This window comes from Acomys minous (assembly GCF_964271855.1).
Source record: "Acomys minous genome assembly, chromosome: 8".
Classification (NCBI taxonomy): domain Eukaryota; kingdom Metazoa; phylum Chordata; class Mammalia; order Rodentia; family Muridae; genus Acomys; species Acomys minous.
This window is the reverse complement of record NC_140489.1, coordinates 111404226-111431244: the sequence shown is the minus strand read 5'-3', so window position 1 is coordinate 111431244 and position 27019 is coordinate 111404226. Positions and strand designations below refer to the sequence as shown.

Genomic DNA, 27019 nt, shown 5'->3' with positions numbered 1-27019 from the left:
CCTCCACGGGGGTCCCTCGAAACAAATTAAGTTGTACACATCTTTCTTGGCTAAGTTCCTCATGTGTGTGACTCTTTGTGGTCTAGCATGTAGAGAATATATATGTGAGCATTCTTGGGGGAAGTACTGACATTGTCGCTGACACTGGTTTGAAAGGATAAGCCTCTTTAGCCCAGTGCATCACCTGCCAGCCCTGGTATTTAAATGGGCGAGGAATGAACGATTACATGAATACCACTACTCCGTTACTCAACCACAACCTGGTAAGTACCTAGTTACAGTGCCCCATGGGCTCAAACAGAATGCAGAGCAGCCCCTTATGGTTTTCGTATTATTTTAACTATTTACATCTTTTTGAAATTTGTTTCCTTCTCTCTTACATGTGTTTCTTTATTCTGTTCCTATCTTGCCCATCTCTTTGATCCTCTGAGTATAATTTTTCTTGGGAACTTATGGCTAACCCTCTGGGTTCGTGGATACACTAGAACGAGGTCTTTCTCTCAGTTCATTTGCCGAAAGTAAACCTCAAAAACCTCCGCTGCTCCAAAGCCCTTTCTGAGCTTGACTTTTTAGCCAAATTTTCTTTTTTGTACTGGACTGTAGCCTAGCGATCGATCTTTACTTCACGTCCATACATAACTCAAAGGAGACTTAGTCTACCGGTTACACATTCTGGGAGCAGACACACTGAGTGAGTAACTTACTCGTGCCTCCGGAAAACACCCAGTCACAGAGGTAATGCTTGGGCCACTTCTGTGTTTCTAGTGAATTCGGTGCCGTTTTTCTTAGGTGTGGTACTTAGCTTTCAAGAAAGGAAGTGTCCTGTGTCCATCGGTGCTTTCAGGGCTGTCAGGTGATGAACTGGGCGAGGATGTAGCTGCGGTCGGCCTAAGACAGTCCCCGACGGCACCTGGTGACCCAGTGTGACTATTCATTGCCAATCTAAGCAGCCTGGCCACCAAGATGATCTATTTAGTCACCCACTTGTGATCCTTCATCTTAGATGAAATAACAGTACTGGTTTTTAATCATTTCTTCCCATACTGTCCTACTCAAATAACTCTCCCTTCTGAAGCAACAGAGGAGATAAGCAATCACCACTTCTGAATTGCCTTAGGCATTGGCCTCTTACAACAAAATCCTCATAGGGAGATGGCCAGTTCCCCTTTGCCTTATAATAATCCATTAACATGTACTTCTGCAGCTAATTAATTGTGACTTCTCTAATTACTAAAGCATAGATCCACATTATTGTGTACCCACTATGTGGTCGGCGCTGCGCTAACTACAGGGGAGCGTAAATGTTAGCAAAAGCTTTCATAGGAATAAACAGTAAAATAAACAAATACGTGAGAGAAATAAAGAACTTGGTGACCCATGAGGAAAATGAAATACAGAGGTGGGGTCGAGCATATATTGTTTGGGATACAAGCAAACATCAGTAACAGAGAGATTGAAACATAGCACTCAAAGAAAATGCGCATGTATTTTGTAGTTGTTCCCAAGGTGAAGGTGGCTCCACTGCTGAGGCTCCAAGGACCAAGGTTCCTTTGGTCTCCTCTTTCATCCTACAGGGTAGTGTCCTCACGCATGTGGTCTGAGCAATGCATCAGCCCATGTCTGCATTTTAGCCAGTGAAAATGAAGAAATTTTAAACAAGTGGGTCTCTGTTAAGAAGACCCTCAAGCCATCCTCTGTCACCAGACAAGGCTCCCAGTGGTGGCACTAAGACACTAAATCAACCACAAAAACTTCGACCCACGCCTGCCCTGCTTTGCAAGGTACTGGCGCAATGGTGGCTCAGAGTCTGTGGGAATGCCCAACCAAAATCTTGGTCTAACTTAAGTTCTAAGCCACAAGAGGGATCCCATGCCTGACACTGCCTGGATGGCCAAGAACCAGAGGTTGGATGGCTCAGAAACCTAGGATAGAACCAAACATAACTGACAAAAACAAAAAATAAAAAATATGATTCCTAACAATAATCTGCTAAGATTAGTGCCAGCCCAGTCACTATCAAAGAGGCTTCCTCCAGCAATTTATGGGAGCAAATGCAGAGATCCACACCCAGGGCAACCACTCAGAAAAAAAGGGATAGGAAGAATCGAAGGATCCAGGGGTGTTGAGGACACCAAGAGAGCAGAATCAACTAAGGAGAGTTCATAGGGGCCTCTCATCAGAGACTGCAGCAGCAACCATGGAGCCTGCATGGGTCTGTGCAAGGTCCTCTGCATGCAGCTGTGCTAGTATAGTTTGGGGTTTTTGTAGAACTCCTAACGGTGGGAATCTGGGTGTCTTGACTCTCTTTTGCCTGCTCTTGAGACCCTTTTCCTCCTACTGGGTTGCCTCATGCAGCCTTGATTTGAGAGTTTGTATATAGTTTGATTGCATCTTGTTACGCCATGTTCAGTTAATATCCCTGGGAGGCCTGCTCTTTTCTGAAGGGAAACAGGAAGGGTGGACACAGAGAAGGAAGGGTGTGGGGTGGGAGTGAAGCAGGGAGGAGTGGATCCAGAGGAGATGCAAGTGGGAGGAGAGCTGGGAGGAGTGGGAGAGGGGAGGGGCATGGTCAGAATGCATCCTATGAGAGAAGAATAAATAAAAGTAAATAGTAAACAAAAGAGCTGCAAGCAAGGAGCTCAAGATCCTCGCCCGTCCCTTCAGCCTGCACTTAATCACATAGCTACAACAAATTACAAAGCCACCTTGGAAACATAGTCCCTGTTTGAGTGACGTCTAGCTGAAAGTCCGGGAGTGCTATTATTTTAACAGTAAAAGAGGAAAGGGCACAAGTTGTAGTTGCCGTCACGGTTACTCTTTTATACCTTGGGCTAGAGAGGTGAAGGCTTTTCCAATGGCTTTTGTGCAAAGACATTTTCAATTAGGTAAGACTTTTGAGGGGCCGGCTTTTGATGTAAAAGCTGACAGACACAAAGGAGGCAGTCATGTGACACACACAAGAGCTAAAGCCAGCAATTGCACCTGTTGCCCCACTCCTAATGTGTACAATTTGGTCACAGATCTTTTAGCCATCCTACTCATGATCCCTAAGTTTTAGATAAAATAAGAAGACTGCTAAGTTACAATGAATAGACGTGTATGCTCTCCAAATTCATTTTTATTCACTTTAAATTTAGATTTAAGTCATATTAACACGTGTTTATTTAGGATAATCTCACTAACGACACATCTTGAGATACATATGAAAATGTATGTTATGTAAGTAATTTTTTAATCTGTGAGATTTTTAATTCTGTTCACATACTATATCGGGATGCTTCTGGTAGGTACGTCTGATGCATAGTTATGCTGAAGGATTTACGCAGATACTTGGTAGAAACTAAATTCTAAAAGCTTAGGCTTCCCATTTGTTTGTTCAATGGCCTGGAATCTACAAATAGCAATTACCACCTTCTCCATAGCCTTGGCCATGTGTTCCGTAAGCAAAAGAGCCGCCCCACTCAGAGGATAAGACATCGGGGAACAGGAAAGTCCCTTTCTAAAGTAAACTGAGAAGGTTCCTGAGTTGTAGGTTCACTCATTATTCAGATGGATTGTATACAAACGGAAAAGTGCTTTGACATTGATTATGAGGGGAGAAAATGCTAGCTGGAAAGGTACCTCTCCCTCGATCCATTTTGGGCACCAGCCACGGATCTGATAAGCACGGGTCTAATTAAAACCATGAGAAACACCACTTGAGGCAGAACTCCATTGTGCAAGCTTAGGCAAGGGCATCGCAGGAGTCTAGACAACAGTGCCCAACAACAAGGATTCTTGCCTTGGGAGCCCTAACTCTCCGCTGTGAACCAAGTGGTTATGTCAGCTCCAGAGGCTCTCCTCCCCGGGCCTCCTTTATCGACCTCTGTGACCAGGAGCGCCCATTAATTACAACATAATTGCAGGCAATGGGCTTCCCAGTAGTGTCTCAGGCACTGAGGAAATAATGGCTTTAAATCGCTTGCTCCTGGGAGATTTATGGACTTGACAAAACACTGGACTTGTGAAGACAGGAGCTTCCTCCCCCCTTCAGCATCTATTACCATTTCCGGTGGGTGGGTGCTCGTTCCAAACTGTGAAGTGTATGTATACTGTAGTGCATCTAGGTTTTCAGCCTTTGCTTCAGGGCAAGAATCTCACTAAATATTATCTTGGTTGTAAATTTCATCTCTCAATAGCTTCCATTTCTGTGTGTGTGTGTGTGTGTGTGTGTGTGTGTGTGTGTGTGTGTGTGTGTGTTCATTCCATGGGAAGATAATAATAAAGAAAGCTGAAAGCATCCAAATCTCCCTTTCCACCTGTCCTTCACCTTCTTCAGATGCGCTTGGGTGGAGGTGGGTGGCCTGTGTGTACCATCCATTGTCCTTAATGGACCTTTTAACATGCCTCACCGACACTTACGGAACCTCGGACTTGTTTTTGCTATGAGTTCAGCTCCTTGGTCTATCTCTCGTACCCCCCGACCCAACTTCTCAAATCCTTGAGGCATAAAACTGTAAGTAGAAAGTACCTGAGGGAAAAGAATGCAGGCTGAAGCTCAGGCACCACCTGGAAAGTTCAGGAAGCTCATGGCCTTCTCTAACTGCAAGACACAGAAGGCTCACAGCATTCCAGCTCAAAAGCTCAGACCTGTCCTTTGACATAACAAGACCAGGGAAGCTTTGGCCTGCCTGTGCTATCACTTTGCTAGGTGGACAATCTCTTGAAAAGTCACTAATCGGATACTAAATGCGACTATGTCCTATTTTTAAAGATGAGGAGTGTGGCACTGAGAGAGCTCCAGGGACTTGCTTCGGGTCACAAAGTCGGCCAAGGACACTGCGGAAGGTGGAGCCAGGGTCCCGCGCGTTCTTCATTCCAGTGAGTGTTGTCTGGTATAAACACGTATTTACATCAAAGAGCCACGGTTCAGCCCGCAGAGCTACAGTGTACGGTGTCGGCTTGGGTAGCAGAGAGCCACGGTCCAGTCTGCAGAGCTGCAGTGTACGGTGTCGGCGTGGGTAGCAGAGAGCCACGGTCCAGTCTGCAGAGCTGCAGTGTACGGCGTTGGCGTGGGTAGCAGAGAGCCACGGTTCAGCCCGCAGAGCTGCAGTGTACGGTGTCGGCGTGGGTAGCAGAGAGCCACGGTTCAGCCTGCAGAGCTGCAGTGTACGGTGTCGGCGTGGGTAGCAGAGAGCCACGGTTCAGTCCGCAGAGCTGCAGTATACGGCGTTGGCGTGGGTAGCAGAGAGCCACGGTCCAGTCCGCAGAGCTGCAGTGTACGGCGTTGGCGTGGGTAGCAGAGAGCCACGGTCCAGTCCGCAGAGCTGCAGTGTACGGCGTTGGCGTTAGCACAGGGCTGCAGTCTTCTCCAACACTCCCTTGGTCCTAAGGGCCATATAAGGAAGGACTCTGAAGCTGTCAATTAGCTTTGATGGAATCGATGTGTTGCCAGGGAGAGCTCTCCATCACACCCACTGCCTCCAGCAGGCAGAGCGTTCAGTTAACTGTAAACGTTGAGACTTAATATCTCAGCTAAAAATGACCATCTGTTCACACTTACTCACCATCTTTCCCAAACATATTTATTTGACATTCTCAAAGGAAAACTCCACTTGCCGGGAGGGCTGGGGATTCAAAGGTTTAGACTTTCTGCTCAGAGCTGTCCGTTAAACCTACAATTATCTCAAACCTGGTTCAAGTCTTATGGGAAATAGAAACCCACATTTTTTTTAGATAGTTCCAAAAAACGTGTGTGTGTGTGTGTGTGTGTGTGTGTGTGTGTGTGTGTGTGTGTGTGTGTGTGTTTGAGAACCTAAGAACAAATTATATCAGGGTAGACAATAAGACAGACTGCCTTTATATTTCTTTCCTTTTTCTTTTTCTCTGTTCGATCTATTTGTTTGGTTTTTAACCAGATTGCCTTGAAAGGAAAAAATAATGAAGGCAAAACTTGGAGCTGTCAAGTATGCTGTGCCTTATCAATAATCACTTTAGCATGCCAGCCAAGGTGCCAGCTAGCTCTGCTGACACCCACCTTACATGGAAAGAGATGGCCCAGATGAACAACATTAGCAAGCATTTTGGCATTATGGGTGGGAGGTAGCCCAAGTAGAAATTATGAGAAGCAGATGGCATGGGATGCAGCTGGGATATAATGGAAGGTATCTTAGGAAGTAATATCTGCCATGTCCCCAGGTGATAAGGCTATTCTAAAACACATCAGGTATATGTGTCTTTATTGCTAGAAAAGACAATTTTATAATTTGTTTTCAAATGGAAACTTTTCTGAAAGTGAAGGTAATGGGGGTATTTTTAATCATTATGCCAGACAAATTATAAATTTGGGCCTTATTTGGAAAATCAAAATGAACAGTTTAAGTCATTGGCTACTTAATCAACATTTCAAACCAGTGAGGCCAAGAACATGGAGTTAAGAATCAACTTTGTCAGGTGCTGGCCACTATCCAAATGCAGGATACAACCCTGATTTTAGGGAGTTCCTCAATACCTGTGGTGTGGTCTACAGATCACAAGCATCACCACCATATGGGAACTTAATTTTAAAAAAAAATGATTTCCCTCAGAAATGCTGGATAACAGTATACAGTTCTACACATACAAAAGTCTAAGAGGCTCTTGTCTATGAGCCTACAGACTTCCCTCCCTCTTAGTAAATTGTGGAGGTTTTTTTTTTTCAGTTAGAAACTATAATCACCCATGTTCTTCAGACCCTGAGTCTATACAATTGAGATGGACCCAGGAGTCCACATTTTAGAATGTCTCCCCATGAAACCATTGGGTAGCCGATCTGGGACTCACTTATGCAGAGTTTTCAATATGACCTTGAGTTTTCATTAGAAATTGAATGAAGAGTCCAAATGAAGGCAGCTTGAAATGCTCAGAAAGTCATTATGTTTCCATCTTTGTTAAAGAAGTCTATCTGTTTTAAACCACAAAAATAAAGTCTCAGAATCTAATTCCTATCATAGGAAAATATGCTAGCTGAAGAATTTTGAACACAATGAAGCACAGCATAATTTTTCCAAAGAAGGACTTCCAGGTCCTGAATCAAACTCACACTGTATAAGGGTACCCAGACCCAGACCCAGACATCAACTGAGGCCAAGAAAATAGCCAAGCAGCACTTCCAAGTGTGTACACAGGACTACGATCAAGATTACTTGGCCTTTATTGATTACATCTGTTCCTCTCCCATCCCCAACCTCATCTCTCTATGCTTAGACAGTCTATGCTTTTAGGTCACTTCATGCTAAAGCACAGATGGTGACAGATGCCCTGCTGTGTTATTTCTGCTCTTTACAGACTCTTTTTGGGGACCGTAAAACTGTTGTTAAGCATCTAAAACAGTGGTTCTCAGCCTTCCTAGTGCTGTGACCCTTCATGTTGTAGTGACCCCCAACCATAACATTATTTTTGTTGCTAATTCATGGCCATAATTTTGCTACTATTATGAGTCTTTGTGTAAATATCTGTGTTTTCTGGTAGTCTCAGGTGAAAGGATCACTTGACTCCTAAGAGGGTTGTAACCCACATCTTGAGAAACACTCATCAAATGCATCTCTACTGAAATAATGTCCTGGTGATTCTAATGACACTGAAACTTTTAATCTAAGATGAGAAAGATCTTGTATCGATTTATAAACAAAAACTCAAGATCAGAGACCCAGAAATTCACATTCAAACTCTGAAATAGGAGCTGCCAAGAAAAGTAAAACAAGACAGAAACCAAGTAATGATGCTGAAGAGCTGAGCTTCTGCTGTCAAACTGAATGCACATGGCTCATGTTCTAGAAACGTAATCCTCAGTGCACCAGTGTTGAGAGGAGGGCCTTAGTAAGAGGTGCTCAGAGAACAAGAGCTTTGCTCTCATTGATTATCTCTATCATGGGAGTGGGCCGGTTATCAATAAACAAGAACTGAGTTAATAAAGAAGTGAGTTTGCTCTTCTCTTGCCTGCTTGCTCTCTTGGCTGTCCGTCTTGTGCCTTGGGGTGATAGGAGAAATAGGAGGACCTCCCTACGGGCAGGCATCTTTGTCACAAACCTCTGGATGGTGTAGATGGATAGATAAATAGATGATAGATAGATAGATAGATAGATAGATAGATAGATGATAGATAGACAGATAGATATGTGCTCCCTTAGCGTGAGCAGCCCTGAGCTCCAGACACTCACAAGCTGTGGGTCCAAATCCAGAAGTTTACAACTCCAAGCTTCTATACTCTAACTGTTCCAGGCATGGGCTTCTTGAGGTGAGTTGAGAGCATGAACACCCAGCAGCATGAGTTACAGCTCGTGGTCTTGGGGGTTGGAACCCTCTACTCTTTAGCCCTTGGGGGCTGTTAAATTCCTCTAACTACTGGTGCTTGCATCCTCATAGTCCCTACTCCCTTTCATCTCCTCCCAGCCACTCATCGTCTGTCCCTTTAGTGTCCCATCCTGTGTCATGGTCCTTGCTCCCACTATCCTTTATAGCCTTTGGCTCTTGAGATTCTGCCCTTGGCCACTCTCTGGAATTCTTTTTTTTTTTTCTTAATTGTGAGTTATCCATGTTGTCAGAATGTTTACCGCCATTAGTTTTTCTTTTTTCTTTTTTTGTTGTTTGTTTTTTGTTTTGTTTTTTAAATATTTTATGTATATGTGTGTTCTATCTGCATGGACACCTGCATCCCAGAAGAGGGCATTAGAGGGTATAGATGGTTGTGAAGCCACCATGTGGTTGCTGGGAATGGAACTCAGGAGCTCTGGAAGAGCTGACAGCGCTCTTAATCACTGAGCCGTCTCTCCAGCCCCTCTCTGGAATTCTGAAGCTGTATCCCAGAGTATCTTTCATCTCTAAGCTTTTGGGCTTTAGACTCAGTGGTTCTCTGGAGCTCCTAGTCACCTCGGTGTGGTCACATGTAGCTACCATAGCTGCAAACCCTAGAGTACTATCTACCCATTGTGCCACTCGCCTGTGTTAAAGACCACAAACAGGCAAGTTTGGGGAAACAACCCTTTATTAGGCCCTGATGTTGCCCAGGGGAGCAAACCATGCTGCTGCTGGCCAAAGTTGATCCCTTTAAATAAATGTTAGAAGTGGTAACTCTCTTGGGTGTAGCTTCCATTCTTTATATTCTCTACTCTTTTGCATAATGTCACCATTTCCAATGCTTACTCTTTAGGTATCTCAAAATGAAATGCAAGATGGTGGCCATTCTAGTGACCAGTGTCTAGATTCAGCCATTGCTGACATTTTGCCTTACATGACTTGTTATCTACATTTGTGAACAGTTGCCAAGGTTGGGGATGCCATGGTGCCCTGGGCTCTTCTTCCTCCTCTCATGTGTCCAAACTCTGCCACATCTTCCCGTCATGCTGTGATGCTTCACTTCAAGGCCCAAGCTTAGGGCCAATCAATCGTGGACAGGCACTGTCAAAATTATGAACCAAAATAGAATTTGCTCTCTGTAAAGTAATTATCACAGGTACTTATTATAGTGTCGGAAAGCTAACACAGTTTCTAAGAAAAGTTTTGTACAGTTATTGTGAGTGCATATTTTGTTACTCTTGGCTAAATATTTAAAAGAGGTATTACTGTCCACTAAGGTAGATATGGTAGAAATGTCAGATATTTTGCCACCCTTTACAGTCCCACCAATAAAGATTCCTGACAGTTGTGTTTTCTCATATTTTGTTCCTGCACCTATGGTTTTAAATCATTTCATTTCAATAACATGCAGTTTACTCTGTTCTTCTTTTAGTATCTTCTTTAAAAGTGCATCCTCAGTTATTATGTTTTGGCTTTTTAAACATAATGCAAGCATTTAAAAGCTTTAAGTTTTCTTTAGAAAAATCACGTTAGATACTCTCCACAAATTCCATCCATGTGTACTTTCTTTACTTTTAGCATAGGAAATTATGTAGTTTGCTTTGTGACTTAACTCATTATAGAAACTATGCAGAAATGTTTAATTTCTAAACTGTTGCTGGTTTCCCAAATACTTCACTATTGTTGATTTACAGTTAGATGCTATTGAAGCAGACTATGATTAGCCTAATTTCTATCTTTATTAATTTCTGGTATATGAGGAATAGCAGACATGACTTATTTTGTTAAACATCCCATGTATGTTTGAAGAGGATGTTTATTCTTCAATGTTGAGTTATAATGTTCTATAACTATCAATAACATCAAGGTGCTTGGTGGTCTTGTTCAAATCCTGTATGTTTACTAATTATTTTTTCCATTCATTTTTCTATGAGTTGGTGAGAAAATGGCTTAAAATCTAAACCTACAAATTTGATTTTCAAATCAACTGTGTCTCATGTCAAACAGTACTTTAGATATCATAAAATTTCAAAATACATTCTATAATATTAGTTTTCCATAATGGTTATTATAAAGCTATTATTCTTGCATAACTGTTTAACTTGAATCTTATCAAGCCTTCACAGCTAAGTTTTTAATTACATGAATTAATTACACTGTGTTATTGTGACCTCAGCATCTACCAACAGTTTACGGGAGGAGCCGTTCACTTTAGCTCATGGTTTTTGTACATCAGAGTGAGGAAGGTCATAGTGTCACAGATCAATTTGTGACAGTGGGATTGTGGACAGAGGCTGTTGACATCACTATGAGACATGAAGCAGAAAAAGTGCCAAATGTCCACCTCTTGTACTCTACTTTGGCCAGCCAATTCAGTCTCACCTCCTGAAGGTCCCGGTAGCATTTTCTAAATAGTATCACCAGCTGGGAAACAAACATTCAAAATACGAGCTTATAGAACTTATTTCAGATTTAAGCCATAACACCCAAGGAGGAACAAGTTAAACAAAATTATAAGAGAATAACCAGGCACACAAACATGAAAGACATTCTGCAAGATAACTTCCCTATCATGAAAGTCTTGGTCAGAGAAGCGTCTTCTTGCAGTAGGTAGGTTAAAGCAGAGACTGAACTGGTCACAGTTCTGAGAGCAAGTGGTTGTGGTTGCTAGCCTTCGATGGGATGTCTATACCAGCCTCCTTCACACCAAAGCTCAAGGAAGATGGTGGAAGGGGGCGGGGAAAACATGAGGGCTTCTGAATGGGAAGGAGTACTGCGCAGAGCTGTCTTCTGGATACACGTCATTTACAGACAGCCACAGCACCTGCGGTTACCTGCACACCACCTGCAACAGTATTGAGCTAGTTAAAATACCAGCATAGATGACGGAGGAGCATCTACCTGAGGCCCAAGCCCAGCTGGGGAGCCACTGACAGCTGCTGGATGCTAGTGGAGGTAGAGTCGCTTTTCTTTGGGGTGTAGATATTGGAGCTACTGGTGGTTGCCTATGCTCCAGTAGATAGCCATCGTCTGTGTGACATGGGTGGTTCTAACTGAGCTCAGCCAGCTATGTTTTACAAAGAAAGGGAAAGAAAGAAAGGAAGAAAGAGAAAGGAGGTTAGGGAGGGAGGGGAAGGAGGGGGAGTAAGAGAGAGAGGAAATAGGAAAAAAGGATGTGAAGTTGGAAAAGAGAAATGTTGGAGGAGAAGAATGGAATAAGGACTATGATAAAGATACATCATAGGCACATATGAGTTTTCTAAAAATAAATAAATGGAAAATCCAATGTCCTACAAAGAAAATTAGGAGTTCTGTCCCCATTTAAGACTTAGGGACTTGTCAGTATAAATGTGATGCCTTCTTTAAAAAAAAAAAACTGACCCTTTTTATATACACAACTAAATCCTGAGAGACACAGAGATGGCAATCTTCCACTTCCGTTAGCCAAGAGCTCACTATTATAGATGAAATGCAACTGGATTGTGTAGTCCTGAGCATATCTAGCATAAATGGCTCACTAAGGACAGAATCAACCAAATTCCAAACGGAAGTGGAAGTCATGCATGGAAGTCACGAAGGTAAAGAGAAAGGATTCTCACTGTGCTCCTCCATGCCATGAATCTGTCTTCACCAGCCATCATGAAAGTAAACAGAGTTGGACCAAGGATCTGCTACTTTGACTTGTCCTTATGTACTGTGCTGTCTACATACTGACTCAGGAATGGATGGATGGCTCCCTATCTGCTGGGAAGGTGATAGCTCTCTCCCAATTGGTCTAAGAACATCCATCTCAACCAAATTCAGTCCTGCTAAGGAAATTTTTATTCAATGGCTGGTCAGCCTAGATAGAAGTGCTGCTCCTCACTCCAAATGCACGCAACTCCGGAGTGTTATGCCGATCTCAGAAGTTCCTACACCATGGCTGAGTTCTGTGTCATGGCCCCCTTGGCCTACTCCTCCATATTGGTGACTCCAAGAACATCCAATAGTGCCATTGCTGTGAGCTGTTCTCCATGTTAGAGCCTGCTTCTTCTGGAATCTAGCATGCATCAAGGCTACATAGCCGGTGACATGTGGAGGCTCACAAGGGTTACATGCATGTATCTTCATATTTACAAGAAGAGAAACTAAGGCACTAATCCTCTTTACTTGCTTGAAATAACCCATAGTGCCAACATTGGGCAAAGGCAGTGTGCCAAGGCAAGTGAATACGCTGCCAAGTTTCCATCTATGTACAAAATTTATTTTTGCTACAACAGAGTAAAACACACCCCTCCAGCCATATGTACCAGATGGAGTGCTGAAATTCACATGTTTGTGGGGTCGGGTACAACATGAGGAGTAAGAAATATAAAACAAGTGTTAAGATGTGCAGTATTCAAAGAAAGGTAGTGTGTTTAGTGGAACTTACAGCTACTCTCCCATTTAGTATAAGACAAAAAATGGGCAGAACTATAAACCTCTTTCGTAGACAGTGACTACTGTCAACAACTGTAGGTGGCTTAAGGGATGCCGTGGCTCATCTCTTTGTAATAGAAATAGTGGCATTTACACGTTTGCTGCTCTGTTTATTTGGTTATGTACTGTCAAAATCTCTAGTATTCAGAAATCTGCATTGAATACAAAGAACTTGGGAGCTTTGAACTGGATGTTAGAACACAGGAAATCAGCCTGCGAATCCTATCTGTGCTGAACTACATTAGAATGAAAGCTCAATCAACCCTTAATGTCCCCAATTGAGGACTACAAAGAGGTCTGTGTATGGTTAAGAGCATTCGCCACTGTTGCAGAGGACCCAGGTGTGGTTCCCAGCACTCACATTGTTGGTTTACAGCCACTGGAACTTGAAGTTCAGAAGATTTGATGCCCTATTCTGGCCTCTGCAGGTACTGCACACATGTGTCACACATAAAGATAAGCAGGTACACATGCCTAAGTAAGAATAAACACATTATTTAAATAGTAACAAAATACCCCAAATCTAGAAGTCTGTGCTGTTTTCTAATATATTTAAGAATATACACAGTTGACCATGCCAAACACATGGTTGATAGTCAAAAAGATGAGAGGAATGCTTACTTAAAGTCAGCAATTTGATGTCCAGGGGGTAAGTTCAGCCCTGTAGAGTGAATGAAAGCATGGTATTTAGGATTAACAGCCTCTACATAGCCTTTCTGGTTTTTTCTCTGTACAGGGCTATGGCACATTCTGCAGCACACTCCTTCTGCCCAGCCGATCAGCTGGGAAGCACAGAGTTTTCTTTGTGCTCTGAGAACGAGGTATTGATCAGCCCAAAGGAATTACTGGGTCAGACAGGTTTCAAATCCTCCACAGCTGGGGCTTCATAGTCAGATGTGAACTGCTAACTTTTGTAACTTCTAGGCCAATCTGCCACAGAAAATCTGCCCTCCAACATCAAGATGGATTGCGGTAAAGGCCCTAAACCTATCACGTAACCAACCACACACCCTTTATTTTACACAAGGCAGTGAAAAGTCACAAAACTAGCTCACAGAGTTTTTCTTTTAAAAGAAATATTTAAAACAAAAAGAACAACTTTAACTATGAATCCAGAAGTGAGGTGTGTTGTGTCCTCCGGAGTTTCTTATCAGCAGTGCCTCCTGGTTATCTCGCAACAGGCTCGTGATCTTCATTAATGTAGCTGGCAACTCTGCCTTGGCCTGGAGGGGGATGTAACTTGGGGACCAATAAGAACTTGAAACTCTCTTGGTTTTGTCCCTGGCTATTACAGTCAGTGCCTCCTCTAAATTTCAGGTAGTGGATCATAATAAAGCAGTGAGCTGATTGTAAGGCTTCCTCAAGTTCAGCCAGGGGCGCCATCAGCAACACATCAGATTATAAAGATTAACAAAGTTCATGTTTCAGGGCCCTGCCCTTGTCCAGCGTCTCGGGAGAAAATGACACCGGGGGCAAGGCTTCGCCTGGAGAATGGGACACAGATGTGTTTGCCTGCATTTTTTGAGCTTCCTCCTCTAATACTCAGAGTATACTTTATGGATTCCTCACATGTGCACATGTCAACTTGCAGCTCCAATGGATTAATTTCACCTTATCCAATATGTCGCTGGATCTCTGAGGGAATTGATGGTTCATGCAATGGGCTGACAGCGCTAATGAGATTCAGATTCTGTGCCTCACACTCACGATTTTAACTATTGCAGCACAGCTGGGACATTGCGGGGTGGCCCTTAGACAAGACTATCTAATGGGGAAAAAATGACAAGACTTCCTTTTGAAACCCTTAGCTCAGCCCCTCACCCTGCTTGTCCAACAGCCCTGGAGAGTCTATGAGCCCAGTTCAATCCAGATTTGACATCTCCAAACTCTGTACACTGTCATTGCCTCATTTGGGTCCCCACACGTTCCCCAGGCTCGCATAATAATGTTCTCACAGACCTAATTTTATCCCAGGGGAAGTCTCCTTTGTTACCTAATAAACCTCTGAGGACAGGCATTCTTGGACTATAAAATAAAATGGACAGAAATGGTTTTATGCAAAATACAAAAGAGCTTTCATTCATAGTATTACCTAAATGAATGAACCATCACAGTCTTCAGCCTTGCCCTCACATTCATAAGCTCAGAAATCCAGCCAGTATTTTGGAAGTAAACCCAGGTTAACTAAGTATTCAAAAGTCATGAAGAGACCAAGCTGCCGACATATTGATTTTCACTGAAGCATATCTGCCAGGCAAGCCTTGCTCCTCCTTTGGACTGAGTTGCTATCCCTCCCCCCAGACACAGTTAAACAAATAGTCATTTTATAATAAAGATCCTTTGTGGCTCAAGGAAAGTTAGCTGCTTGGCCTGAAGCAGACAATGTTCTGGCTGGAGTGAGCAGGCTTGTCTATCTCTCTGCAGGTGAGTGTCAGAGATGCAGCAAGCCACTCGTCCTCAGAACATCCCTTCTGTAGCATCTATTCCAATCTATATTCCAAACTGATGGCCATTTTTCTTTGTTTCTTGTTTTCCTTTGGGGTGCATGTAACTGTAGGCCTGGCCTTTAATACATGCTAAACTGCAGGGGCATACACTCTGCCTCTGAGCTGCACTAGCAGCCTCACACCCAGAGCCATTTCACCAGGCCTTTCTGTTCACACAAAACAGTGGATGAGGCTCCCATGATCTATCTGCTCATGCCCACTCCCTGATCTTGCATCTCCATTGGAATTCTGGGAGTTCCTTGAATCACTCATAACCCACTTAGAGGCCCAGCTGGCTCTTGTTTCACTCTCCCACTAAGTGAACACATCCCATTTGTGTCTGTGCAGAGAACAATCTTGTTTCTCATTTCTTTGACATCTCTCCCTGCATCTCTCCGAACCTGGGCTCGAACTATTTCATCTCTATTGCTTCCCATGTATGCCAGTCTCTGTGGCTGTTTCTTGAGTGATTTGCTTTTCTCCTTTCTTGTAGTAGCAGGAGGGTCTTTAGCTGCAAGCCACAAAAGCTAGTTCTGGTTAACTTCAGAAAGAAGAGGATCTGCTACCAGGGAATGTAAGGTAGTCGCTAACACTATCAGAGACAAAACTGAAAACCAGCTTGCAGAATGGGCAGAAACTAGGTAGGACTGAGAATTCAGGTAGCAGGAAAAGCTGAAGATTTCTTCAAAAAGACACCTAGAGTGAAGACTAGAGGATGGCTCATGGGGTAAGGTCATTTGCAAAGGACCTGGGTTCAAATCCCAACCACCCCATGGTAGCGCACAGCCATCTGCTGTAACTCTAGTTCCAGACCTGGTGCCCTCTTCTGGCCTCCGCAGGCACTGCAAACAGGTGGTGCACACATCTACACACAGTCAAACACTCATACACACAACATAAAAGTAAATATGTCATTTTTTAAAAGTCACCATTGAGGATCTGTCAACTCTTAGAATTTACTTTTTTGCTTAAGGTTTGAACAGTTTCATCTCATTTTCAGCAAAAGGAAAGCAAGAGGGCTCTACTAGCAGAGATGTCTGACCACCAAGAATGTGAGAGTGTGTTTCCCAAAAGAAAATCAAGGACCTGGAACAAGTGTGGAAAGAGTGGGGATCATTTTACTGAAAGTGCATTAACTGTAGGGCCAAAGCATAGAAAGATTCTATAAGTGCTTACATGACTCTGTAGTTTGAAGGTTAAAAAGGAAACATCTAAGAACAGTATGCTATCAAAAAAGGTGAATGGAAATCCCTAGGCATTTGTTTTCTATGCAATAGCATTATGATATTTCTATTAACAATATATCAGATCTTGTCAGATATCTTTCTTAGAAGTGGTGGCACACACCTGTAATCCCCACATTTGACAGAGACAGAAAGATGGTGAGTCCCAGACAAGTCTGGACTACACAAGGAGAACATACACAGACTTGGAAGGACAAAGAGGAGAAAAGAGAACACACACACACACACACACACACACACACACACACACACACACACAAGATAATAAATATAAAAGTGCCAATTCTCACAAGAGGCCTTCATAAGACAAAATTCCAGCCACCTCCTTCTCTAACCACTGGATTTCCATGCTATATTAATTGCTTTTCTATTGTTGTAACATAGCACCCTGACCAGAGCCATTTATAGAAGGAAGAGTTTGTTTGGGATAAAAGCCCATCACCGTTACGTCAGGGAGGCATGGCAGCAGGTAAGCACGGTAGCCCGAGCAGCAAGCTGAGAACCGACATCTTGAACTACAATAAGCATGGAGAACAGAACAATTGGAAATGATACAGGTTTTTAAAATCTCAAAGTCCACTTCTTTGACATACTTCTCCAAAGAACCCATACCCTCTCAACCTCTCAAAACTACATCACTAGCTGGGGACCAAGTGTTCAGATGCTTTAGCCTATATATATAAAGCCAGCTTCATCTTACTTGAGGTCTGTGCACGTATGGTCCCTGTATAGCTCCTTCTACTACCATCTTCTTCATCTCCTGTGTGAGTCAGACATCTACAGAAAAAAAAAAAAACCCAGAGCCTATACATTGTTAACATGATTGTAGGTGCTACCAAGCTCAAAATGGATAAATCAGGTCAACAGGCTGGAAACCTGTGAGAGTTGAGTCTGGAATCCTAAAGCCAAAGCTAGAAAGGGAAGTTGAATTTCTATATCTTAAGGAGAATTCAAATCCCATATTCTTTGGTTTGGTGAAAAGGCATCTCAGTCTTTGTTCCGAAGATGAAGACCAACACCACTATAGAAAGTAATGGATAAGTCTATTGATTTAAATGCTAAAAAAATAATTCTTGAATAAACTTTCTTTTCTGGTAATGTCTACATTGTTGCTTGATCAAACTGAGCTTCATAGACTAAACAAAAGGTACATAAACTGGCCATCACACCTCTTCTAATTTTCTTACTTATTCACACTTACATCTCTATCCACACCTTCCCAAGACTGAAAACTACTCCTTACTGTTCCAAATCAAACCTCAGGCCTCTAAGGAACACTGTTCTGATCCCATTTGTTGTAGCTTGAATGATAATGACCCCCATAGGCATTTCAATACTTAACCTCTAGTTGGTGGAACTGTCTGGGAAGGATTAGAAGGTATGGCCTTGTAGGAGGAGGTGTGTCGCCGAAGAGTGGGCTTAGAGGTTTCAAAAGCCCACACCATTCTCAGTTAGCTTTCTCTGCCTCTCTCTTATTGCCTCATGCTAATCTCAGCGGCTGCTCCTGTGCCACGCCTGCAATCATGATGGTCAAGAACTCACCTTCTGATATAAGCACCAAATTAAACACTTTCTTCTATAAAAATCATCTTGATTGTGGTGTTTTATCATGCCAAATGGAAAAGTAACCAAGATCTCACCTTATATGGAGACCTATAGAAGACTCTAGACCAGCAGTTCTCAACCTGTGGGCTGCGACCCCCTTGGTCATCAAATGAAGCTTTTCACAGGGGTCACGTATCAGGACACTGCATATCAGATATTTACATTATAATTCATCACAGTAGCAAAATTACAGTTATGATGTAAGAAGGAATAATTTCGTGGTTGGGGTCACCAACATGAAGGACTGTATTAAAGGGTTGCAGCATTAGGAAGGTTGAGAGCCATTGATCTAGACATTTCTTCCCAGCACCTCTCAAAGACAAAGACTCGTACATGTATGTATGAGCTTAAATTCTAATTGTGACTTGGTCTGTGGCTTGGTGGAACAGTGCTTGCCTAGAATATAGGAAGTTTTTGAGAAAACATATTCATGTGGATGGAGAATGCTATCCTAGGAATCCTCTAAGCACACAGTTCTCACAGATAATTGATTCGTTAAGCATGTTTGGAATATTCTTCACCCTAAATAACTATGAATAATTGCAGTAATCATAAATTACTATGCATTAGCAGAGGAGCAGATATAATACAGTCAAAATAATCCATTAATCTTGTTTAGAACACTGGCCTTTTAGATCGAGACGAGGCAGAAGTTCATTGCTATATCCATAACAACAAGCTATTAAAACTTAATAAGGTAACTTTCTGAACAAAGTAAGTTTTTGTCTATTTGTTTGTTTTGATACAGAGTCTCTCTACCTACTCCTGGCTGTTCTGGAACTCACAGAGATCCACCCCCTGCCTCCCAATTGGCGGTATTAAAGGCATGTGCCACCATGCCTAATCTAAGCAAAATACCTTTCATGAAACAAAGACACTATGAAAAAGCAAACAGACAGATCATATAGCTGGAAAGGGATTTTTTATTCTTTGAAATTTTATACATTTATACAATATATTTTGATTATATCCACTCCCCACCCCCAGATGCTCCCACCCCAGGACTTCCCAACACATCTCCTTCCCAACTTTTAATCTTTGTATTAATTGATGGAAAATACTTTTTTTCTTTTAATGTTTTCCACACACCTCCAGCTCATAAGTTGTCACAGCTCTCAATTTTCAGCTATATTTTGCCCAGCTTGTTCATGTCAGATAATACAGAGTCAGGATAATTTGTCCAGCGAATATTTTTACTTACTCTATGTTTGATGGTTGACTAATTATACTTGGAGAAGTACACATAAAGACTTGTCTTGGCCACCTCCTTCAATAACAAAATAGTCAATAGGCATTCTAACAGCCAATGAAAAACAAAGACAAGCCAGACATTGATGAAGCAATGAACTGAACACATGTGCAGACACGGATGCTAGGGTATTTTAATACACCTGGGGTCAGGCAGTGGTCACATGGGGATTGCTAAAAACCCAGGCAATAAATGAGGCTGTCGTTCATTGCGAACTCAGATTGATTTCTAAACTCGGGAATGTCTAGGTCAGTGAAAATGGCTCTCGTAGCTTTGGATGAAGGTAGAGGGGAATGTAAGAGAATGTTTAGATCAAGAGTCCAGAAGAGTATGTAGAAGAAAGAGCGAATGCTGGGGAGGGGAAGAGCTTAAATGAACACCAGCCAGGGAAGCAATGGAAACCTTTGTCAGAGAAGCCAATGGTAAGGTGAATAAAAGATCCTTTCTTCAGTCTCATGTCTTTTGAAACAACAACAACAAAAAAGCTATGGAAGTAGCCATGGACTTAGGACCACAGTGAACCAAAGAAAACTATCCTCTTTGACAACATCTGTGGCGGCGTGCAGACTGCAGCCTGGAGAAGAGGGTGTGGTCTTGTGAAACAAGTATATACCAGTAAATTATTTGTGCTTATTTTCAAGGGCAATTACATATTTTATGCATGCTCTCAAGGGATTCAGAATATCCCCGTTTGTTACTTGACGGTGATGAACTGTATCTAAAGATTTTCCCCCAAGGGGGTTCTAAACTCACAACTGTCAAGTGCACAGCCACCTAAAACAAATGTCTCATCCTGAAGAGGATGCGCGGCACAGTGGGTACCCAGGCCCTCCTTCCAGAGACTGTGGAACAATAAAACCATGATGGTCTAATGCAAACCAGAAATGCACAGACACAGGCTCTGTGAGTTTGCACACGCTCCCTTCCCAGCTGGAAAGCCAGCAGTTCAAAAGGCAGAGTGGATCGTTCCAGTTGGAAAAGCCTTAGCTCTGAACAGCAAAATAAGTAGGGGGTGAGGGAAGGGTAGGGGCTGGTGGAGGGCAGTCAATGATGCTGCAAAGTCAATTAAAGGACTTAGACAAGGCAGTGCGGCAGGAAAGCAATTGATATTCAAGTCCCCCCTTGCATGGTTATGAAGCTCAGATTCCTTTCATTAAAGTCTGGATTTAAGAGAAGAATAAATCAGCAAAACAAAGTTGGAGCTAAAACTTGGTTGACCAAGGCTCACTCCTGTTGAGGCTGAAATATCGGAGATTGACGGGATTATTTCTTTTTCCATAGAATCATCGACTTCGACAGATTGCTTGCTTTCTCAAGACAAAAAATCAAAATTTATTCCCCAAAGGATGGCAGATACTTTTTCAGTCACTGGTATGTGGCTAAAACTATAATTTAGGTCCTTTGAGTGTGTATCCACACAGAATATATACATATTTAATTACAGTGGTTAACACCGCCTGCTCACCACATGGCAAGCATATGTTTTCCATATATTTCTAAGCTTCCCAACTACCCATGAGGGTGGTAGTCTTATTATTAATGTCTCCATTTTTTTAAAAAATGAGACATTGGATCAGCTCTGAACAGGATAGGCATTTGACAAAGCCGGCTATGGATCCTTTGCTGTGCTCAGGTGGAGATCACAAACAGGCAAATCCAGACTCTAGCTATTGCCAGCACTGAAACTCCTGAGTGCCACAGGATCAGAGAATGGGCTTTCCAACCACAGAGGCTAGTCAACCTACATCCTGAGAACTAGAGATATCTAGGTCCAAGCTTTAAAGCGAGAGGCGTATTGCTCTAGATATTTAGGGAGTACCAGACTCTGGGCCTTCAGACCCAGTGGCTAGTGTCAGATGGAGCTCCTGAGCTTCCGGTATTGGGATCCTTGCCTCTTAACAGCTGCTAGTGTTTCAGGTCCTGAATGTGTGAGTTGAGACCCTCAGCTCTTAATTCTTGATAGTCCTCTGGAGCTCTTCCAGGGTCTGCAGCTCTCTGTCTTTGCTACTCACAGCCTTCCATAGTCAGAGCCTTCCACAACACCCCTGTATTTCTACAGTTCACTATCCTCAGTCTCTGTTCCCAGCCAACTTCTGATATTTGTCAACAACCTCCTGTGTCCCAACTAAGTGAAAGATTCATTTATAGTCCCAGGACTCTTAGGGGTTTGTAAGCCTGGGGACCACCTTCTAGCCACTGCCTCTGAGTGATGGGGCTAGAGGCACAGGGCTCTGGCCACTCTTAGCACTGCTGGCTCAGCCCACTCTACCTGTGGCAAAGACCGCAGTTTAAAAAAAAAAAAAAAAGGACCATTCTGGAGATATTTTTATTCAGATTGGTCTTTCAGTACTAGAATAAATACACAGAAGGCTTCCAGACTAAGCCAATAGGTCTGAGAAATGGCATGTTTATGTAGCTAGAAAAGGGCTGTGGCACACCTGTGCTCAGATTGTTTTTTTGGTTTTTTGGGTTTTTTATTTTGTTTTATTAATTTATTCATATTACATCTCAATGGTTATCCCATCCTTTGTATCCTCCCATTCCTCCATCCCTCCCATTTCCCCCTACTCCCCTCCCCTATGACTGTAACTGAGGGGACCTCATCCCCCTGTTTATGCTCATAGAGTATTAAGTCTCTTCTTGGTAGCCTGCTATCCTTCCTCTGAGTGCCACCAGGCCTCCTTATCTAGGGGACATATTCAAATATGGGGCACCAGAGTACGTGTGAAAGTCAGACCCCACTCTCCACTCAACTGTGGAGAACGTCCTGTCCATTGGCTAGATCTGGGTAGGGGTTTGAAGTTTACGGCCTGTATTGTCCTTGGCTGGTGCCATAGTTTGAGCAGGACCCCTGGACCCAAGTCTGCCTATCATAATATTATTCTTGTAGGTTTCTAGGATCCTCTGGATCCTTCAACTTTGTCATTCTCCCATGCTTCTCTCATCTAGAGTCCCAATAGGATGTCCTCCCCTCTGTCCCAGTTTCCTGGTTACTGAAGACTTTCATGGGACATGCCCCTTGGGCTAGTATGCAGATATAAGTGAGTATATACCATTTGACTCTTTCTGCTTCTGGGTGAACTCACTCAATATGATCATTTCTAGCTCAATCCATTTGTCCAAAAATTTCTGGAATTCCTTGTTTTTAATAGCTGAGTAGTATTCCATAGTGTAAATGTACCACAGTTTCTTTATCCATTCTTCTACTGAGGGACACTTAGGCTGTTTCCATGTTCTGGCTATTATGAACAAGCCTGCTATGAACATGGTTGAGCAAATTTTCTTATTGTGTGCTGGAGCATCTGGGTATATTCCAAGGAGTGGAATAGCTGGGTCTTGCGGAAGCCCTATTCCCAGTTTTCTGAGATACTGTGCTCAGATTGTAATTCTTCCTGTCAGAGTCTTCCACGCACACAGTTCCCACTCCCACCCCTCATAGGCTTTGCATTATGCACCAACAGCAAGCCTTTTGCTGTCACGTGATAAGTGCTCTCTGTCCCGTGCTGAGGGAGAAGAACAGCAAGGTGAACAGGGCTGTCTAAGTTCACTGAGTCTGGCCTTGACCTGAATGGAGTTCTCTAAGCCTGGTGCATGCTACTTGGAGCAAAACTTCTGAAGCGATAGCCTTGGCTTCGGCAGCAGTTTAGGTTGCAGGAGTCCCTGCAGCTAGAGTGGATGCCCTCAGAGCGATCAGGGGGTGTTCAGGGAACACTTTGCCCAGAAAGGGGCCACTTGCTTCCCAGCTCCCCACTCTAGGAAGCCAGGTCTATGGGGCTTAATGACTCACTTTCTACTTGCAAAAGTTTCGTTCATTCGTGGAAACAGTAATGGTAAAGGATGCCTATGGTAAAGGCCTGAGAAATCATAGCAGTACTCAACAGTACTTGGTCCCTGACCATATGCCATTTGGGAGGACTGTGTCCTTCTGGTCTGTTTCCATCTCAGTAAAGTCATAGATGGGCTTTGAACTTAGACAGGTTAATCATATCACTAACCACTGTGTCAGATGTCTTCAAAAGAGTGTTACAAAGTGGCTTCTATAGAATATAATGAAATTTCTATGCTTTAAGTGCAAGTACAGAAATGTTACACCAACAAGCTACTAGAGTGCCAGAAATATTTAGAATTCAGCAGGTTCCAATACCAAAGTAAATACATAGAAATGTCAGAGACTCAGTATGACTGGATTAGAGCATTCGTGTGCTGGAGACAGCCCAGTGTGGACCACATCAGGAAATGAGATTGTATCTTGGTCACAGCGGTGGTGATTTATGTTCTCTCCAGAATCCTTCTTCTTCTCTTCCCAAGTGCTTGTCTCAATCAAAGGTGTTTTAGCAAAAGAGAAGCCTCATGGTCATCATACGTTTAATAACTAAATGCTTATCAATGTCAATGGTAAGAAGGATAATTATATACTCACTAGTTAGGCTCCTGTTTATATTTATCAATTATTCAAATGAGCTCCATATTTTAAGTGCATCAATATGCATGAATTCTAATTTGTTAGTAGGTTCTTGTACTTAGCATCTTGAAATATCAGCTCATACAATCAGTCCTATTTTTTTATTGTAATGTTAGATTTTTTTTCTTTGGGGGGGGGGTGTTTCAAGATAGGATTTCTTTGCATAGCCCTGCCTGTCCTAGAACTCACTCTGTAGACCAGGCTGGCCTCCAACTCAGAGATCCATCTGCCTCTACTTCCCAAGTGCTGGGATTAAAGGCATGTTCAAGGACACCTGGAAAGTTAGATCTTGAGGTTGTTGTTGTTTGGTTTGGGTGTTTGGTTGGTTGGTTCATTGGTTGGTTGGTTTTTCAATACATGGTTTCTCTGTGTAACAACAGTCCTGGCTATCCTGGACTCACTTTTGTAGACCAGGCTAGCCTTGAACTCACAGCAATCCTCCTGCCTCTGCTTCCAGAGTACTAGGATTAAAGGTGTGCCCCACCACACCCAAGGAGAGGGGAGTTATATAAATTTAAATGTTTCAGCATTCTAAAACTTTCATAGGCAGGCACTCCGGCTGGCCAAAAGAGATCTCTACTTCCTATGAACTGTCAACATGACAAAGATAATCAGACCTAGAGTGAAGAAAGCTTACTCTTTAGAAAGCAAACCCTTGCTATTCTCCACCTTGAGAAGTGAAACTCATTTCCAGGTTTAGAACTCAGTGAGAATGTAGATGAAAGTGAAGCTCACCAATCTATCAAAACCCATCATGCCAGACTTGTGGAACCGTGCACATCACCTCGGGTGCCCACCAGGATCCAACTGATCCCAGTCCAGAGAGTTGACACTGATGTAGACTTAGACAGTATTCCCTATCAGCACTCAATAGAGCCATCTCTCTCTCCCTCAATACAGAACTCCCCTGCCCCCAAGAGTGTCTAACACCTTGGGATAGAACCATGACTCATTCCTAGATTTTGCATCCCTAAGGGAGCTTGCTTTAAAATAATTATGTATGTCTTATCCACTTTAAGCAAACCTAACACATAAAAACAGTTATTTACAAGGAGATTTTGCTTTAGGAATGGTAGTTTGCAGTGCAAGATTTAAAAAAAAAATACTGCTAACTTATATTTATAAGAATCTACATAGGTTATGAGAAACTTGCTGAACTGGCGGGGCTTCCCTGAACATTCTAAAACATAATCATAGCTATTTTTAACAGGAGGCTGATGTCAGAAGAAAATTACAGAAACGAAGAGCTACTCAGGGCCAGAAAAAGAAACCCAACAGGCTCACTGGGGCCCCAATGGTCCCTAAGGTAGCCTGACTGGAGGCCAAAGTTCAACATCCACCTAGAAATACAGGAAAAGTTTTACTCCATGGGAGAATAGGAGCTGGAATGGCATCTACTACCAAAAGACTGCAGAAGCCCAGGATCTCATCAGCCCAGGGAATGACAGAACGCCTTGCCATTTACAAGGGATCTCAGAAGGGGACAGAACTCCAACAATATGAAAGAAAAAAACCCAAACCTATGACTTGGCAGAGATAAGGGTCAAATTTATATAATTTGGGTAATAAAGAAATAGTAAGTTGTTGGTTTAAAACTTGTGCTGAACCATCAAAACCCTGGGGCTCCAAGTAGAAACAAATACAAAAATCTCTGTAGAGAAATGCCCGCAGAACTAAGATAGCAGAGAAATCCACACAAAAGCACATGTTACGCTGAAGACGAGCTTACACTAACACACATAGATACACCCAACATTTGGAAATCATTCACAGTGTGAGAAAAATAATATGAAAAAGAATCAGTTAGCAACTCAAAGATCAACCACAGAAAAGTGTGAGAGGCAAAATAACAGCATTAACGTGATGCAGAATGCAGCAACAGAAACTAGTAACAACTGGTGGGTGGAATATGCATTTGGAAATAGACCTTGAAAGCTATTCGTGCGCAATGAAAAAAAATCATAATGGAATTGTTTCATATTTGGAACTGGATATTTAAAACTAACATTAAATTAATGACAAGTGTCTGAAATATTAGTTAATGAGGAAATTCCATGCATTTTGGATACATATTTGGAAAGGGGAGAACAGTTGGGGGGCGAGCAGCTTAAGGAGTAAAAAGAAGAACAGAGTTAATCTAATGACCCACATGGCTGAGGAACAATCAGCAGGGTGGAGTATTCAATATGGATGTACCGGAGAAAGAGACAGATTCAGGACCTGGGCGGGATGCACTAGGCTGTTGTAAGTTCTCATCCTACTACTCTGGACAATACTCTACTTTAAAATCCTGGATTAGGGGAGTGGAGAGATGGCTCAGTGGTTAAGAGAACTTACTGTTTTCGATAAAGGTTCCAGCACCCACAAGGTGGTCCACAACTGTCTGTAACTCCAGTCCCAGGGGCTCTGATGCCCTCCTCTAGCCCCAGTGGGAACCAGGCACAGAAGTACCATAAAGCTAAACGACACACACAAATATTTTTAAAGATTCTGAGTTATTTCTGAAATTTTACACTTAATATTTTAGGATTGAAATCAGCCATGTAAATGAAAACACAGAAAGGGAATCCACCAATGGGGTAACTCTTCTTTATTTGATACATAAATATATTTTAAACCTTCATTTATTTTCCTGTTTCCAGGATAAAACACCCTGACAAATGCAACTTTAGGAAGAAAGGATGTGTTTTGGATCACTCTTCATGGCACGGTCCATGTGTCAGGGAAGCCCAGGCAACAGGAGCTGAAACAGTTGGTCACAGTGCAGCCACAGCCGAAGATCAGCAAACAACCCACCCATGCAGCCAGAATCAGCAAACAACCCACCCATGCAGCCATGGGTGAGGACCAGCAAGCAGCCAACCCATGCAGCTATGGCCAAGGATCAGCAAGCAACCCACCCATGCAGCCATAGCCAAAGATCAGCAAGCAACCCATCCAATGCAGCCATGGCCGAGAACCAGCAAGCAGTCAACCCATGCAGCTGCCCACTTTCTCTATTTTTCACAACTCAGAATCTTCTGCCCAGGGAGTGCTTCACCCAGACTTGCAAAGGGTCTACCCTATCACTTAATCAAGAAGATTCCCCAGAGGCATGCCCAGACGCTCAGCTCCTAGGTGCTTCTGAATACTGTTAGATTGACAAACAGTAACCATGATGGACAGATAGGGAAACTGCAGACCATTCCCAAAAGGATGGGAT

General features: G+C 42.8%; 1 protein-coding gene across 2 annotated transcripts; it reads left to right on the top strand.

Moving 5' to 3' along the window:
- LOC311603859 (uncharacterized protein) lies at positions 1-27019 on the top strand. Of its 2 annotated transcripts, XM_084793093.1 has the most exons (4): positions 1-263; positions 4754-4860; positions 20637-20726; positions 26460-27019. In XM_084793093.1, the coding sequence occupies exons 1-4, from the start codon at positions 216-218 to the stop codon at positions 26659-26661; spliced, it is 447 nt and encodes a 148-aa protein (XP_084649219.1). In that variant the 5' UTR covers positions 1-215; the 3' UTR covers positions 26662-27019. The 2 variants fall into 2 exon arrangements, 1 of the variants encoding a protein (XP_084649219.1); XR_014781292.1 differs by lacking the exons at positions 20637-20726; positions 26460-27019 and adding an exon at positions 5898-6015.